Source organism: Oncorhynchus kisutch, linkage group LG3, assembly GCF_002021735.2.
Source record: "Oncorhynchus kisutch isolate 150728-3 linkage group LG3, Okis_V2, whole genome shotgun sequence".
Lineage (NCBI taxonomy): Eukaryota > Metazoa > Chordata > Actinopteri > Salmoniformes > Salmonidae > Oncorhynchus > Oncorhynchus kisutch.
Genome location: NC_034176.2, coordinates 39,600,983 through 39,614,845, shown reverse-complemented (window position 1 = coordinate 39,614,845; position 13,863 = coordinate 39,600,983). Strand labels below are relative to the sequence as shown.

Below are 13,863 nucleotides of genomic sequence, written 5' to 3'. Positions count from 1 at the left end.
AACGCTGGGCTGTGCTTTTTCCGTCAGAATATCATGTGTTCTTTTCCTCTGCTAAATTGGCTGTGGTTGTGTGCCATTATGATGTTATGCTATGAGAAACCTCTGTCTGTGTGGATCACTTCTCTGATGGATATAGACGAATAGAGGAAATGGCGTCTTCATCTGAATTGAATTGAGCTGATGATGATGTATCAGAGTCCAGTTCTACCTGGTCTTCTCTCTGGGACTCAGCACAGAGGCATCATGCCCATAGGGGGCACAGGGGAACGTGCCCCCCTCAGATGTTTTTGTTTCTCTGTAATACTACTAGCCACATAGCAATTTCATGAAGTTGGCTTTTAGCTAGTGCAGATAGGTTCCTAATCTCCTAACCTCATAACTAGCTACCAAGAAGCCATTTCAGGCTATCAATCAAGTTAAAGTAGTTAGCTTGGCTAACTATTTTAGCTGGCATGCCTGCTGGCAAGGTTGGTAGACTTTAGAAAAGCAAGCAATAACTAAATGTACTGAATAAGACTCACATTCCTTTCAATCTTTTACCCAAATTTGAGCAAAGATGCATAAAAGCATATTTAGTTTCATTTAAAAAAAGACCCACTGGTCAGGACAGTTCAAGTGTTATGCTTAGATATTCAGAAAAAATATACATGTTTTTTTAGATTGAATTAAGCATAATGATTATGGCTCTCGATTGCAGGAAAAGCTGTTTCAGGTGTTTGAAAAATGCTAAATTCTCCATCTTCCAGACTGTGTGGCCCTAGCCACCCCTCCGGATCATCCCCTAGCCACCCTCACATACCTATTAGACTGGGCTCACACTTCCTGGTTATAATGACCAATTATTGAAGACGATCTCATCCTAGATTTTCTGTCATTGATGATGGCAGGTTTGGAGTAGAATTGTGGAGAGGGGGGGGGGGGTTTAACAGCAGTCAGTATGATCAACAGGGTAGTTTGACAAGCTATATTTTCAGTCTGTAGTGTTCTATGAATTGTGAACTGACAGACTTGTCCTCTCGATGTCCTCTGCTCCTGTCTCCCAGTCGTGTGTGTGTTTTGAGAATGTCTGTCAGTGGCGCGTGACTTTCTTGATGTGAGCAGATATCTGGGCTTAGTCTATCTGATATACCTTTGTCTGTCTGTCTGTCTGTCTCCTCTCTCTCTCCTCTCTCTCTCACTCTCTCACACACACACACACACACACACACACACACACACACAGAACACATACCTCCGTCAGCTCAGACACATGAGTTCAAACGCCAGGGTTCAAACAGGAGGCACACATCCCACGCACACACACACCACACACACACCACACACACACCACACACACACGCAAGCAGTTCTCTCCCTCTTTCTTACTCTGTCTTTTTCTCGCTTTATATATCTCTCTCTCTCTCTCTCTCTCTCTCTCTCTCTCTCTCTCTCTCTCTCTCTCTCTCTCTCTCTGCCTTTCTTTCAATAGGGACAGATCATATCTCTACACAGTAGGGGTCGTATCAGTGTATGTGTCTTTCACCCCTATTGTTCTAAACATGTGGCTAACCTCCAGCTTCTTAGCTCAATGAATTCCCTTTTCAATTTACAAATGGACTTAGTTTCCATGCCTTTGTGTGTTATTGAAACACAACCCTCATACGACAAGGTCAAATTACCTCCAAATTACCAGATAACATGCCAATTTTATGTTGAGTGACCAAGTTACTTTGTGTGTTTTGTGTGTGTGGGTGCCTGTGTGGGTGCGAATGTGTGTGTGTGTGTGTGCCCCCGTGTGTGTGTGTGTGTGTGTGTGTGTCCCCATGTGTGTGTGAACCCTCACTGACTATTTGTCCGTCTCCAATTAGCCCTGATGACTTTTTTAACCAGGAACCGTTTGTAGCTGAGATAATATTTAGTCACCCTCCACAGCCATAGTATCCTTCTGCTGGGCGGTCACTGTATTTCACAGGGATAATGTTTAGACACCACCCTTCCACGGGTCTACCTTGCAGTCAAGATTAAGCCAGTACAAATGGCTGGAGAAAATTAAACCTTGAACCTTGAAACTTTGCTATTATTATCCTATATAGCGCACACGTTCCATACATTGAGTGTGTGTGTATGTTTGTGGGTACCTGTGTGTAGGTGCTTTCTGAGCCTCTTTCCGGCACCAGGTCGTGCGTAGCTCTGAATACTCTCCTCTCTTCCTCCCCTCCTTCTCTTGTCTTCCTCATACTTCTCTTTGTCTAAGCTAACCTCCAGATGTTTGTATTTGTCACCACTGGACCCATTCTCCTCCTTTTTCTCTCTCTCTCTCTCTCTCTCTCTCTCTCTCTCTCTCGCTCGCGCGCACACACAGCGTCTCTTTTGTTCTGGTCCACGTCAAAGGCATCTCTGTATACATGCCTGTATTTTGAAGACCGACCGGTTTGTTTCTCCACTGGGAAGAGAGGAGGAGAGAGAGGGAGGAAAGGAGGAGAGGGAGCCTTTCACCGCAGAGACGTTAAGCAGACTGTGGTTTGTGACAGAAATGAATGAAACTTCCACAGGTTTGCGCGCACGTGTGACTGTGTGTTTGTGGATGTGAGGTTTGAAAAGGGTTTGTGAGAAGGACAATTGTGAAATTGCCCCAAAACTGAAAACGTATCAGTAGGCCAATGGCAGTAGTTTGAAAGGCTTTGCTTGCAGTTAAGGTTACAAGTCTGAACATTAAAGCTGGTGCACACTTCAGATGCTAGTGTTCACATATGTGGGTTTTCGTATGTGTTTGTGTGTGTGTGTTCTCAGCTGCTGTGTGTTATACAGGGTGGGCCGCAGTAGCTCTTCTCCAATCAGGCAGTGGGCCTAGGAGGCTCTAGCCAATCACAGAGCTCAGGGGGTTGAGAGGTGAGAGAATGGGTGAGGCTCTGGGGGTACCTCCCAGAACAGTTGTGTGGGGAACCTGGTCCTGAGGCCACTCCAGGGTAAAACGACTGCCCCCTCTGATTGAAGCCACGGACGATCAAGTCCGACAGCGGTACTGCAGGCATTGTTTGCAGAAAACTGGATCCCCAATTATAGAGAATGGAAAATGTCAATCTTTGTGGTCAATCTTCGTGTAAATAAGTAAAAAATGTAAAGACAATCATGGTACCAACAATTTCTTCTAATACACCAGATGTCCTTGAACCAATTATGAAAACATTGCGTACATGTGAAGTTATGAGGATCATTTAGTTGCTAATGTAAATCTACAGTACCCCGGTCGGCATTCAACTTGAGTTAAGTATCCGCATGCTTCGGTTCGGCTGGCGCCTATCGGAACTCAGCTAGGTGAGCCAAACGAGTGTGCTCTCATACTCCCTTAAAAAACCTTCGCTTGAAAAATGAGAAAAAAGCACCAATAGTACTGTTTGTCCATTTTGAGACGCTGTAGCCAGGATACACTTCCTCAAAATAGAACAAATTCATTTTAAGATACCACCAACAACAACAACAGAAACGTCACAAAGTGTGGTCATAATATATGCACAAACTGCTCAAACTGTTTCGAATGGAAAGCATAAATAGTTTTAGTAAATGGTTTAGTAGTTTTAAGTTCCTCGGCGTACACATCACAGACAATCTGAAATGGTCCACCCACACAGACAGTGTGGTGAAGAAGGCGCAACAGCTGCGCAACAGCCGCAACAACCACAAACCCTGACATACTTTTACAGATGCACTATCGAGAGCATCCCTGCGGGTACAGCCTTGTATGGCAACTGCACCCTCCTCAACCGCAAGGCTCTCCAGAGGGTGGTGCTGTCTGCACAACGCATCACCGGGGCAAACTACCTGCCCTCCATGACACCTACAGCACCTGATGTCACAGGAAGACCAAATACATCATCAAGGACAACAACCACCCGAGCCACTGCCTTTTCACACCGCTATCATCCAGAAGGTGAGGTCAGTACAGGTGCATCAAAGCTGGGACAGAGAGAGTGAAAAACAGCTTCTATCTCAAGGCCATCAGACTGCTAAACAGCCATCACTAGCACAGAGAGGCTGCTGCCTACATTGAGACCCAATCACTGGCCACTTATATAAATGGATCACTGGTCACTTTAATAAATGGATCACTAGTCACGTTACACAATGCACTCTAAATAATGCCACTTTAATAATGTTTACATATCTTACATTACTCATATCACATGTATATACTGCATTTTATACCATCTATTCCACCTTGCCTATGCTGCTCAGCCATCGCTCATCCATATACTTACATGTACTTATTCTCATTCACCCCTTTAGATTTGTGTTTATTAGGTAGTTGTTGGGGAATTGTTAGATTACTTGTTAGATATTACTGCACTGTCGGAACTAGAAGCACAAGCATTTCGCTACGCTCGCATTAACATAGGCTGCAATGTCACTTCCTGGAGTATCCCAAACGGCGCATGTTATGTCTCCATGAGACGCCATCTTAACCGACTTCATTTGGTTTCAAAGCGCTATAGAGGCTTCACATAAGAATGATGGTGTGACGTGGTCAATGGCTTTGTCCATTCATATATACCGTCAATGGGTCACACTGATCACACAAACACGCATGAAACACATTTGATACACACACACACACACATGGTGGTGTGATGCTGTGGGGTGATGCCTATTTTATTTATTTTTATTTAACCTTTATTAAAAAATATATATATAAATATAGGACAAAACACACATCACGACAAGAGAGACAACACAACACTACATAAAGAGAGACCTAAGATGACAACATAGCATGGTAGCAATACAACATGACAACAACATGGTAGCAACACAACATGGTAGCAGCACAAAACATGGTACAAACATTATTGGGCACAGACAACAGCACAAAGGGCAAGAAGGTAGAGACAACAATACATCACGCAAGCAGCCACAACTGTCAGTAAGTGTCCATGATTGAGTCTATGAATGAAGAAATGGAGATAATTGTCCAGTTTGAGTGTTTGTTGCAGCTCGTTCCAGTCGTTAGCTGCAGCGAACTGAAAAGAGGATCGACCCAGGAATGTGTGTGCTTTGGGGACCTTGAACAGAATGTGACTGGCAGAACGGGTGTTGTATGTGGAGGATGAGGGTTGCAGTAGATATCTCAGATAGAGGGGAGTGAGGCCTAAGAGGGTTTTATAAATAATGCGACGGGTATACGGAGATGACCAGTTTACAGAGGAGTATAGAGTGCAGTGATGTGTCCTATAAGGAGCATTGGTGGCAAATGGAAAAGAACATCTACCCGCTCGAGAGCACCCTTACCTGCCAATCTATAAATGATGTCTCCGTAATCTAGCATGGGTAGGATGGTCATCTGAATCAGGGTTAGTTTGGCAGCTGGGGTGCAAGAGGAGCGATGACGATGTGTCTATGGAGTGGATTGACAGTGTATGGTACGTGTCGTGAATGTCCCAAAGTGAAACAAGAGGCTCCCGCGCTGAGGTCTGTCCAACGCTGGTCCGACCAAGCTGACTCCACACTCCAAGACTGCTTCCATCACGTGGACTGGGATATGTTTCGTATTGCGTCAGATAACAATATTGACGAATACGCTGATTCGGTGTGCGAGTTCATTAGAACGTGCGTTGAAGATGTCGTTCCCATAGCAACGATTAAAACATTCCCAAACCAGAAACCGTGGATTGATGGCAGCATTCGCGTGAAACTGAAAGCGCGAACCACTGCTTTTAATCAGGGCAAGGTGTCTGGTAACATGACCGAATACAAACAGTGCAGCTATTCCCTCCGCAAGGCTATCAAACAAGCTAAGCGTCAGTACAGAGACAAAGTAGAATCTCAATTCAACGGCTCAGACACAAGAGGCATGTGGCAGGGTCTACAGTCAATCACGGACTACAGGAAGAAATCCAGCCCAGTCACGGACCAGGATGTCTTGCTCCCAGGCAGACTAAATAACTTTTGTGCCACTGACACGGCCTGCAACGAAAACATGTGGTCTCTCCTTCACTGCAGCCGAGGTGAGTAAGACATTTATACGTGTTAACCCTCGCAAGGCTGCAGGCCCTGACGGCATCCCCAGCCGCGCCCTCAGAGCATGCGCAAACCAGCTGGCCGGTGTGTTTACGGACATATTCAATCAATCCCTATACCAGTCTGCTGTTCCCACATGCTTCAAGAGGGCCACCATTGTTCCTGTTCCCAAGAAAGCTAAGGTAACTGAGCTAAACGACTACCGCCCCGTAGCACTCACTTCCGTCATCATGAAGTGCTTTGAGAGACTAGTCAAGGACCATATCACCTCCACCCTACCTGACACCCTAGACCCACTCCAATTTGCTTACCGCCCAAATAGGTCCACAGACGATGCAATCTCAACCACACTGCACACTGCCCTAACCCATCTGGACAAGAGGAATACCTATGTGAGAATGCTGTTCATTGACTACAGCTTGGCATTCAACACCATAGTACCCTCCAAGCTCGTCATCAAGCTCGAGACCCTGGGTCTCGAAACCGCCCTGTGCAACTGGGTACTGGACTTCCTGACGGGCCGCCCCCAGGTGGTGAGGGTAGGCAACAACATCTCCTCCCCGCTGATCCTCAACACTGGGGCCCCACAAGGGTGCGTTCTGAGCCCTCTCCTGTACTCCCTGTTCACCCACGACTGCGTGGCCACGCACGCCTCCAACTCAATCATCAAGTTTGCGGACGACACAACAGTGGTAGGCTTGATTACCAACAACGACGAGACGGCCTACAGGAAGGAGGTGAGGGCCCTCGGAGTGTGGTGTCAGGAAAATAACCTCACACTCAACGTCAACAAAACTTAGGAGATGATTGTGGACTTCAGGAAACAGCAGAGGGAACACCCCCCTATCCACATCGATGGAACAGTAGTGGAGAGGGTAGCAAGTTTTAAGTTCCTCGGCATACACATCACAGACAAACTGAATTGGTCCACTCACACAGACAGCATCGTGAAGAAGGCGCAGCAGCGCCTCTTCAACCTCAGGAGGCTGAAGAAATTCGGCTTGTCACCAAAAGCACTCACAAACTTCTACAGATGCACAATCGAGAGCATCCTGGCGGGCTGTATCACCACCTGGTACGGCAACTGCTCCGCCCTCAACCATAAGGCTCTCCAGAGGGTAGTGAGGTCTGCACAACGCATCACCGGGGGCAAACTACCTGCCCTCCAGGACACCTACACCACCCGATGTTACAGGAAGGCCATAAAGATCATCAAGGACATCAACCACCCGAGCCACTGCCTGTTCACAGTGCTATCATCCAGAAGGCGAGGTCAGTACAGGTGCATCAAAGCTGGGACCGAGAGACTGAAAAACAGCTTCTATCTCAAGGCCATCAGACTGTTAAACAGCCACCACTAACATTGAGTGGCTGCTGCCAACACACTGACACTGACTCAACTCCAGCCACTTTAATAATGGGAATTGATGGGAAATGATGTAAATATATCACTAGCCACTTTAAACAATGCTACCTTATATAATGTTACTTACCCTACATTATTCAACTCATATGAATACGTATATACTGTACTCTATATCATCGACTGTACCCTTATGTAATACATGTATCACTAGCCACTTTAACTATGCCACTTTGTTTCCATACTCATCTCATATGTATATACTGTACTCGATACCATCTACTGTATCTTGCCTATGCTGCTCTGTACCATCACTCATTCATATATCCTTATGTACATATTCTTTATCCCCTTACACTGTGTATAAGACAGTCGTTTTGGAATTGTTAGTTAGATTACTTGTTGGTTATTACTGCATTGTCGGAACTAGAAGCACAAGCATTTCGCTACACTCGCATTAACATCTGCTAACCATGTGTATGTGACAAATAAAATTTGATTTGATTTGATAGCAGGAGTCTCTTTGCTAGGCCCTTCTTGTCTGTCCCTACCTGCTAGATAAATCAGCAGCCTTGTCTGTGGATGAGACACTTTGTGTGTGCTTCTCACAATCAGGCTTAGCATACACTGCAAGCTGTGTTGGGGGGTTTATCCTTCTAATCAAGATAAAATGTCAGACACACACATACACACATGCGCGCCGCATTTAAGCAGCTCAATCCCAGAGCATGTAATGATTGTGATAAAAGCAGAACATCCCGGAGGAGAGGGGAACAGAGAGTGATATCACAAACATGAGGGGCATCACTCTAAGGCATCCGCTATCTCTAAGGTGACCCAGCTGTGATGTCATCAGCACAGATTGATATCAGCACAGAGAGTCGGCTCTGGTTCCCCGGGCTGAAAGTCCAACAGAGAAACACGTGACTCACTAAGAAGAACCTTTCCCTCTTGTTGTTCACTGTTTGCCCAATCATTCAATGAATTGTATGAATGCTCGAACACACACACACACACACACACACACACACACACACACACACACACACACACACACACACACACACACACACAGTGAGAGGCATCCTGCTTACATGTGATCTATAATTCAATAAAGTCACCTCTCCCTATGTGGGAGGAAATCTTGCTGAGAGGGGCCAGATAAATGAGAGGGTGGGGAGGGAAGGAGGAGGGGAGGGGTGGAGGTCGGAGGGGTAGTCAAAAGAGATTGACTAACATTAAAGCTAGAAATGGGGAAAGGGAAAAATGGAGAAAGAGTAACTCTAGTACCTGAGGCGGGTGGGGGGGGGGGGGGCTGAGGCGTTTAGCCGCTGGTGCCAGAGAGCTTTTACGAGTCTGCGGTCAGACAGAAATAAAATTCAATGGAGCGACTGAATGGTCTGTCACACACAAACACACACACACATGCGCGCGCGCACACACACACGCGGTTGAATGGCCTCTGAGAAATCACTGTTGGGTTTTATAATGTCACAGTGATTCCACGTCTCCATCACCCATAATGCATTGTGACTGAACTAGCATTCTGAGACACACACACTCAAACCGCTGTAAAGGAGGGAGGGATACGGACAGCAGGGGAGAGACATACAGCTCATTGAAATGCCAATGTGACTTAGTACCTATACGGATATTTCGGGAGATGTTGGTAGCAGTAACGTTGATAACAACCACATGATTTAAACGTCGGAACTATGTGGATGCCACGATAGCAGTGATTCTCTCTCTCTCAACGAGCTATGACAGAAGAGGTGTTTTAAAGGGGAGAAAAAGATTGAGAGAGAGTGGAGTGGTGGAGAGGTAGAGAGAAAAGGTCAAAGATAAAGAAGCTCATGGTGTCCCTCACACACACACACACACACACACACACACACAGGTTGCTTAGTGTGGTATCCAGTGTCGTTGCCATGGAAGTTATGAACGATCACAGGATTCTGTCTGTCTCTCCGTCCGTCTGTCTGTAATAGCAGGAAGGTTTTCAGAGTGTTATTACACTCAGCTACTGTTCTAGTACTGGACATGTTTCAGTTGGTAAAGCATGGCTTTAGGTTGTGGGTTGTGGGTTCCATTCCCGGTGTCATATATTACAATATTATCACTATCTTATGTTAGTGTGGTTATTGCTCTGGGCGCTCCCATCTGACGTCGGGAGACATGTCTTCTTACAATGGGGTATTCAATGTGCCACTGTGTGTGAACACGCCAGTCTGTATGTTTGAGATCAGTGGATATTAAATCCCGTTTCACTGACCTCCAAAACAGCAAGTCATCCTCCAGCAAGATTGATAATGATGATGGTTCTCCTAGTCCAGACCAGGCGTTTGAGGCTGATGAGGCAGAAACACACCATTAGACAAGGCTGGGGGGGGGAGTTTCATGGTTGGAGTAACCACTTTGGAGAGGGGCGGAGACATAAGCATGAAAATATGGGGGAGAAAACAGAGGGTTTAAACCAAGCCTCTCTTAAATGGCCATTGCTCTTCATGCCATTCTGAGTAGTGTTTGTAAGTGTTCGTCAGTGTATTTCTGAGTAGGAGTTGTGGAGGGTTTTGATAGGTTGAATGGAAGGATGGATGTGGAGGAGTATGAAACAGACAAGCAAGACCAAACACATTACCTCACTAAGTGGTGCTGTGTGCGTGCGTGTGTGCGTGCATGTGTGTGCATGTGCACGCCTGTGTGTTATCGGGAGGGGAAAAGGTGATCTCCCTGCCTGGGAACTCCCTACCCTTGGAGAGGGCGCCGAGGGTGGCACCACACACACACACACACACTGTTTGATCTCATGATCGGGTCAGGGCTGAGACTAACAATAGCCCCAATAGTCCGGTGTTGAGAGCATTTTCCCACTAGAGTGGGTAACCTATCCTCTATCTCTCCCCTACACACGAAGCTCACGTGAACCGCTCACACAGATTGTGAGAGAGGGAGAGAGAGAGGCTGAAATTGGGGGTTTTATGACTGGATCATGCCTCTCTGAGACCCTTCAAGATGGAGGGACCTGATGGTTAGCTCTCACAAAATGGAGGAGTAGTGAGGTGAGGAGAGCAAGACAGAAACAGGACAGATAGAGGTACAGTAAGAGAGCGAGAGATCTATTTGCAGAGTATCCATTTACTGTCAGTGTATAGGCTGTAGTTGCTTGACTTGAAGCTTTGAATGGGATTCTCTCAGACCAACCAATGGTTAAATACTGTGTTTGTAATGGAGAGCTTTCTGGTAGGGCAAAAGTTCTCCTGGTATTTCCTAACCAAAAGTTTGTTGTGGATAAGAAAGATTGACAAAGGGAGGAATGCACAGGAGAGGCAAAAAAAGAGAATACATTTAATGTAGAAAAGGTGTGTGTGTGTGTGGGGAGAGCCAGTTCCAGATCATAATGTGATAATGGGGTAAGAATAGCAGCTTGGCCTCCACCCATTTATATTCACACACACACACTGCTCCATTTTCACATCAGTCTCTATGGAGCCGCCTTTATTTTATCCCAGAGAGGAGGAATATGTGTCTTGTCTATCCCAGGGAGAGACAGGCAAGGCTAGGCACAGCTCACAGCACCATGGGGGTGTCTCTCTGGAAGTTCTCTTTTAGAATACCACATAACTCAGCACTATCCCAACAGAACAAATGTAGAAATGAGTGTCTAACATATTCTTTCTTTAATCTTCTCTTTACTGTCTTCCCCTGTTCAATAGTCTATTCAGTCATGGGAAATCTGCTTTATTTTTGTATCAAATGATATTTAATAGTCGAAAAGCTTTGGGCCTCAGCAGAGAACAACTTCAATCAAAGGAGTTCCTTCTTTGTGACCGTGTGCTGTTGAGACGTTCGCAAGACTCATCATGTCTCTCTTCATCTTTCTTTTCTTCTCTTGTTTCACTCCGTCTACAGAATAACTGATCTGCCTCCCTCCGTCACCGCTCCACTTCAAACGCTAAACATTCCCCCACCGTTTCCCTTATATTCTGAACATTTGCCTTGGCATTATCTTAATATTTTGCAGATTTAACTTAACTTTTTTTTTTTTTTACGAGTTTCTCTTTTTGTCACTCTTCATAACCCATCCAAACAGACTGTTTGCTGAATAGAGACTGATATTGTTATTCATAAAATACCCCTCAAACAAAATGAAGTCAAGTAAATCATACTGATGTTGTCGATCATGTTGAGACCCACAAATGTTGAGACCCACAAATAACCCCTCCTTTCTATTTACGTTGCCTAGGTGATGCCGGAGCAGCTGGTGTTGCTATTGGAGATTCTGCTGGAGGAGGCGGAGCTAAGTGTGACATCACTACGTACGATCAAGAGAACCTACGATCTACCGAAGCAGGACGCTGAGGTAACACTCCACACACAAGTGGATATAGTATGTATAAGCTGGAAGTAGACGCCTAAGTATTGATGTAGTTTACTCCAGGGTTAGGGGACAATAATATATTTACGAATATATATATTTAAAATAATACATACTGTACCAGTCATAAGTTTGGACACACCTACTCATTCGAGAGTTTTTCAGATTTTTTTTTACTATTTTCTACATAATAGAATAATAGTGAAGACAACAAAACTATGAAATAACACATATGGAATCATTCTCTCAACCAGCTTCACCTGGAATTATTTTCCAACAGTCTTGAAGGAGTTCCCACATGCTGAGCACTTGTTGGCTGCTTTTCCTTCACTCTGCGGTCCAACTCATCCCAAACCATCTCAATTTAGACAGCGCCGGAGAAGATGGCTGACGTTTTACATGCTCCTAACCAATTGTGTTTTATATTTTTTATTTTAGCTTATTTTGTACATTACACTGCTGCTTCCATCTCTTATGACCGAAAATAACTTCAGGACATCAGAACAGCGATTACTCACCACGAACTGGCAGAAGGTTTTTTTTCCCTATTAACGAGTCTGACGAGCCCGACGTGAACGACATACTGCTTTTCCGGGAACAGGCCCAAATCCCTGTCATTTGCGTGAAGAGACAACAGAGAAAAAGAGGACGGCGGTCGGGCTGCCTTCTGAGAATTTGTAGGCAATCGAATAAACCCCCCCTGCCTTCCGTTCTACTAGCTAACATGCAATCATTGGAAAATAAAATCAACGACCTACGAGGAAGATTAAACTACCAACGGAACATTAAAAACTGTAATATCTTGTGCTTCACGGAGTCGTGGCTGAACAACGACATTATTAACATACAGCTGGCTGGTTATACGCTGTATCTATCTAGAGAGTTTTCATCTGTATTTTTCGTAGCTGTCTACATTCCACCACAGACCGACTCGAGCACTAAGACCACACTCAATGAGCTGTATACTGCCATAAGCAAACAGGAAAACGCTCATCCAGAGGCGGTGCTCCTAGTGGCCCGGGGACTTTGATGCTGAGAAACTTAAATCCGTTTTACCTCATTTCTACCAGCATGTAAAATGTGCAACCAGAGGGAAAAAACTCTAGACCACCTATATTCCACACACAGAGACGCGTACAAAGCTCTCCCTCGCCCTCCATTTGGCAAATCTGACCATAATTCTATTCTTCTTATTACGGCGTACAAGCAAAAATTAAAGCAGGAAGCACCAGTGACTCTGTCAATAAAAAAGTGGTCCGATGAGGCAGATGATAAGCTACAGGACTGTTTTGCTTGCACAGACTGGAATATGTTCTGGGATTCTTCCTATGGCATTGAGAAGTACACCACACCAGTCATTGGCTTCATCAATAAGTGCATTGATGTGACCGTACTTGTAGTTGAAGTCGGAAGTTTACATACACCTTAGCCAAATAGATTTAAACTCCGTTTTTCATATTTCCTGACATTTAATCCTAGTAAAAAGTCCTTATGTCAGTTAGGATCACCACTTTATTTTAAGAATGTGAAATGTCAGAATAATAATAATTTATTTCAGCTTTTATTTCTTTCATCACATTCATAATGGGTCAGAAGTTTACATACACTCGATTAGTATTTGGTAGCATTGCTTATAAATTGTTTAACTTGGGTCAAATGTTTCGGGTAGCCGTCCACAAGCTTCCCACAATACAATAAGTTGTGTGAATATTGGCCCATTCCTCCTGACAGAGCTGGTGTAACTGAGTCAGGATTGTAGGCCTCCTTGCTCGCACACGCCTTTTCAGTTCTGCCCACAAATGTTCTATAGGATTGAGGTCAGGGCTTTGTGATGGACTCTCCAATACCTTGACTTTGTTGTCCCTTAAGCCATTTTGCCACAACTTTGGAAGTATCCTTGGGGTCATTGTCCATTTGGAAGACCCATTTGCGACCAAGCTTTAACTTCCTGACTGTCTTGAGATGTTGCTTCAATATATCCACATAATTTTCCCACCTTATGATGCCATCTATTTTGTGAAGTGCACCAGTCACTCCTGCAGCAAAGCTCCCCCACAACATGACGCTGCCACCCCCTTGCTTCACGGTTGGGATGGTGTTCTTTGGCTTATAAGTCTCCCCCTTTTTCCTCCAA

General features: G+C 45.0%; 1 protein-coding gene across 4 annotated transcripts in view; it reads left to right on the top strand.

Moving 5' to 3' along the window:
- The window catches only part of LOC109882678 (aminopeptidase O), a 97,719-nt gene that overhangs the window by 65,761 nt on the left and 18,095 nt on the right, over positions 1–13,863 (top strand). For all 4 annotated transcript variants that reach the window (XR_004205653.1, XR_004205652.1, XM_031805918.1 and 1 more), the window contains one exon: positions 11,598–11,714. Coding sequence is in view for 2 of the 4 variants with exons in the window: in XM_031805918.1 (XP_031661778.1) it covers positions 11,598–11,714 (117 nt within the window). In the remaining 2 variants the exon portion in view is untranslated. The remainder of the gene's footprint in view (positions 1–11,597; positions 11,715–13,863) is intronic.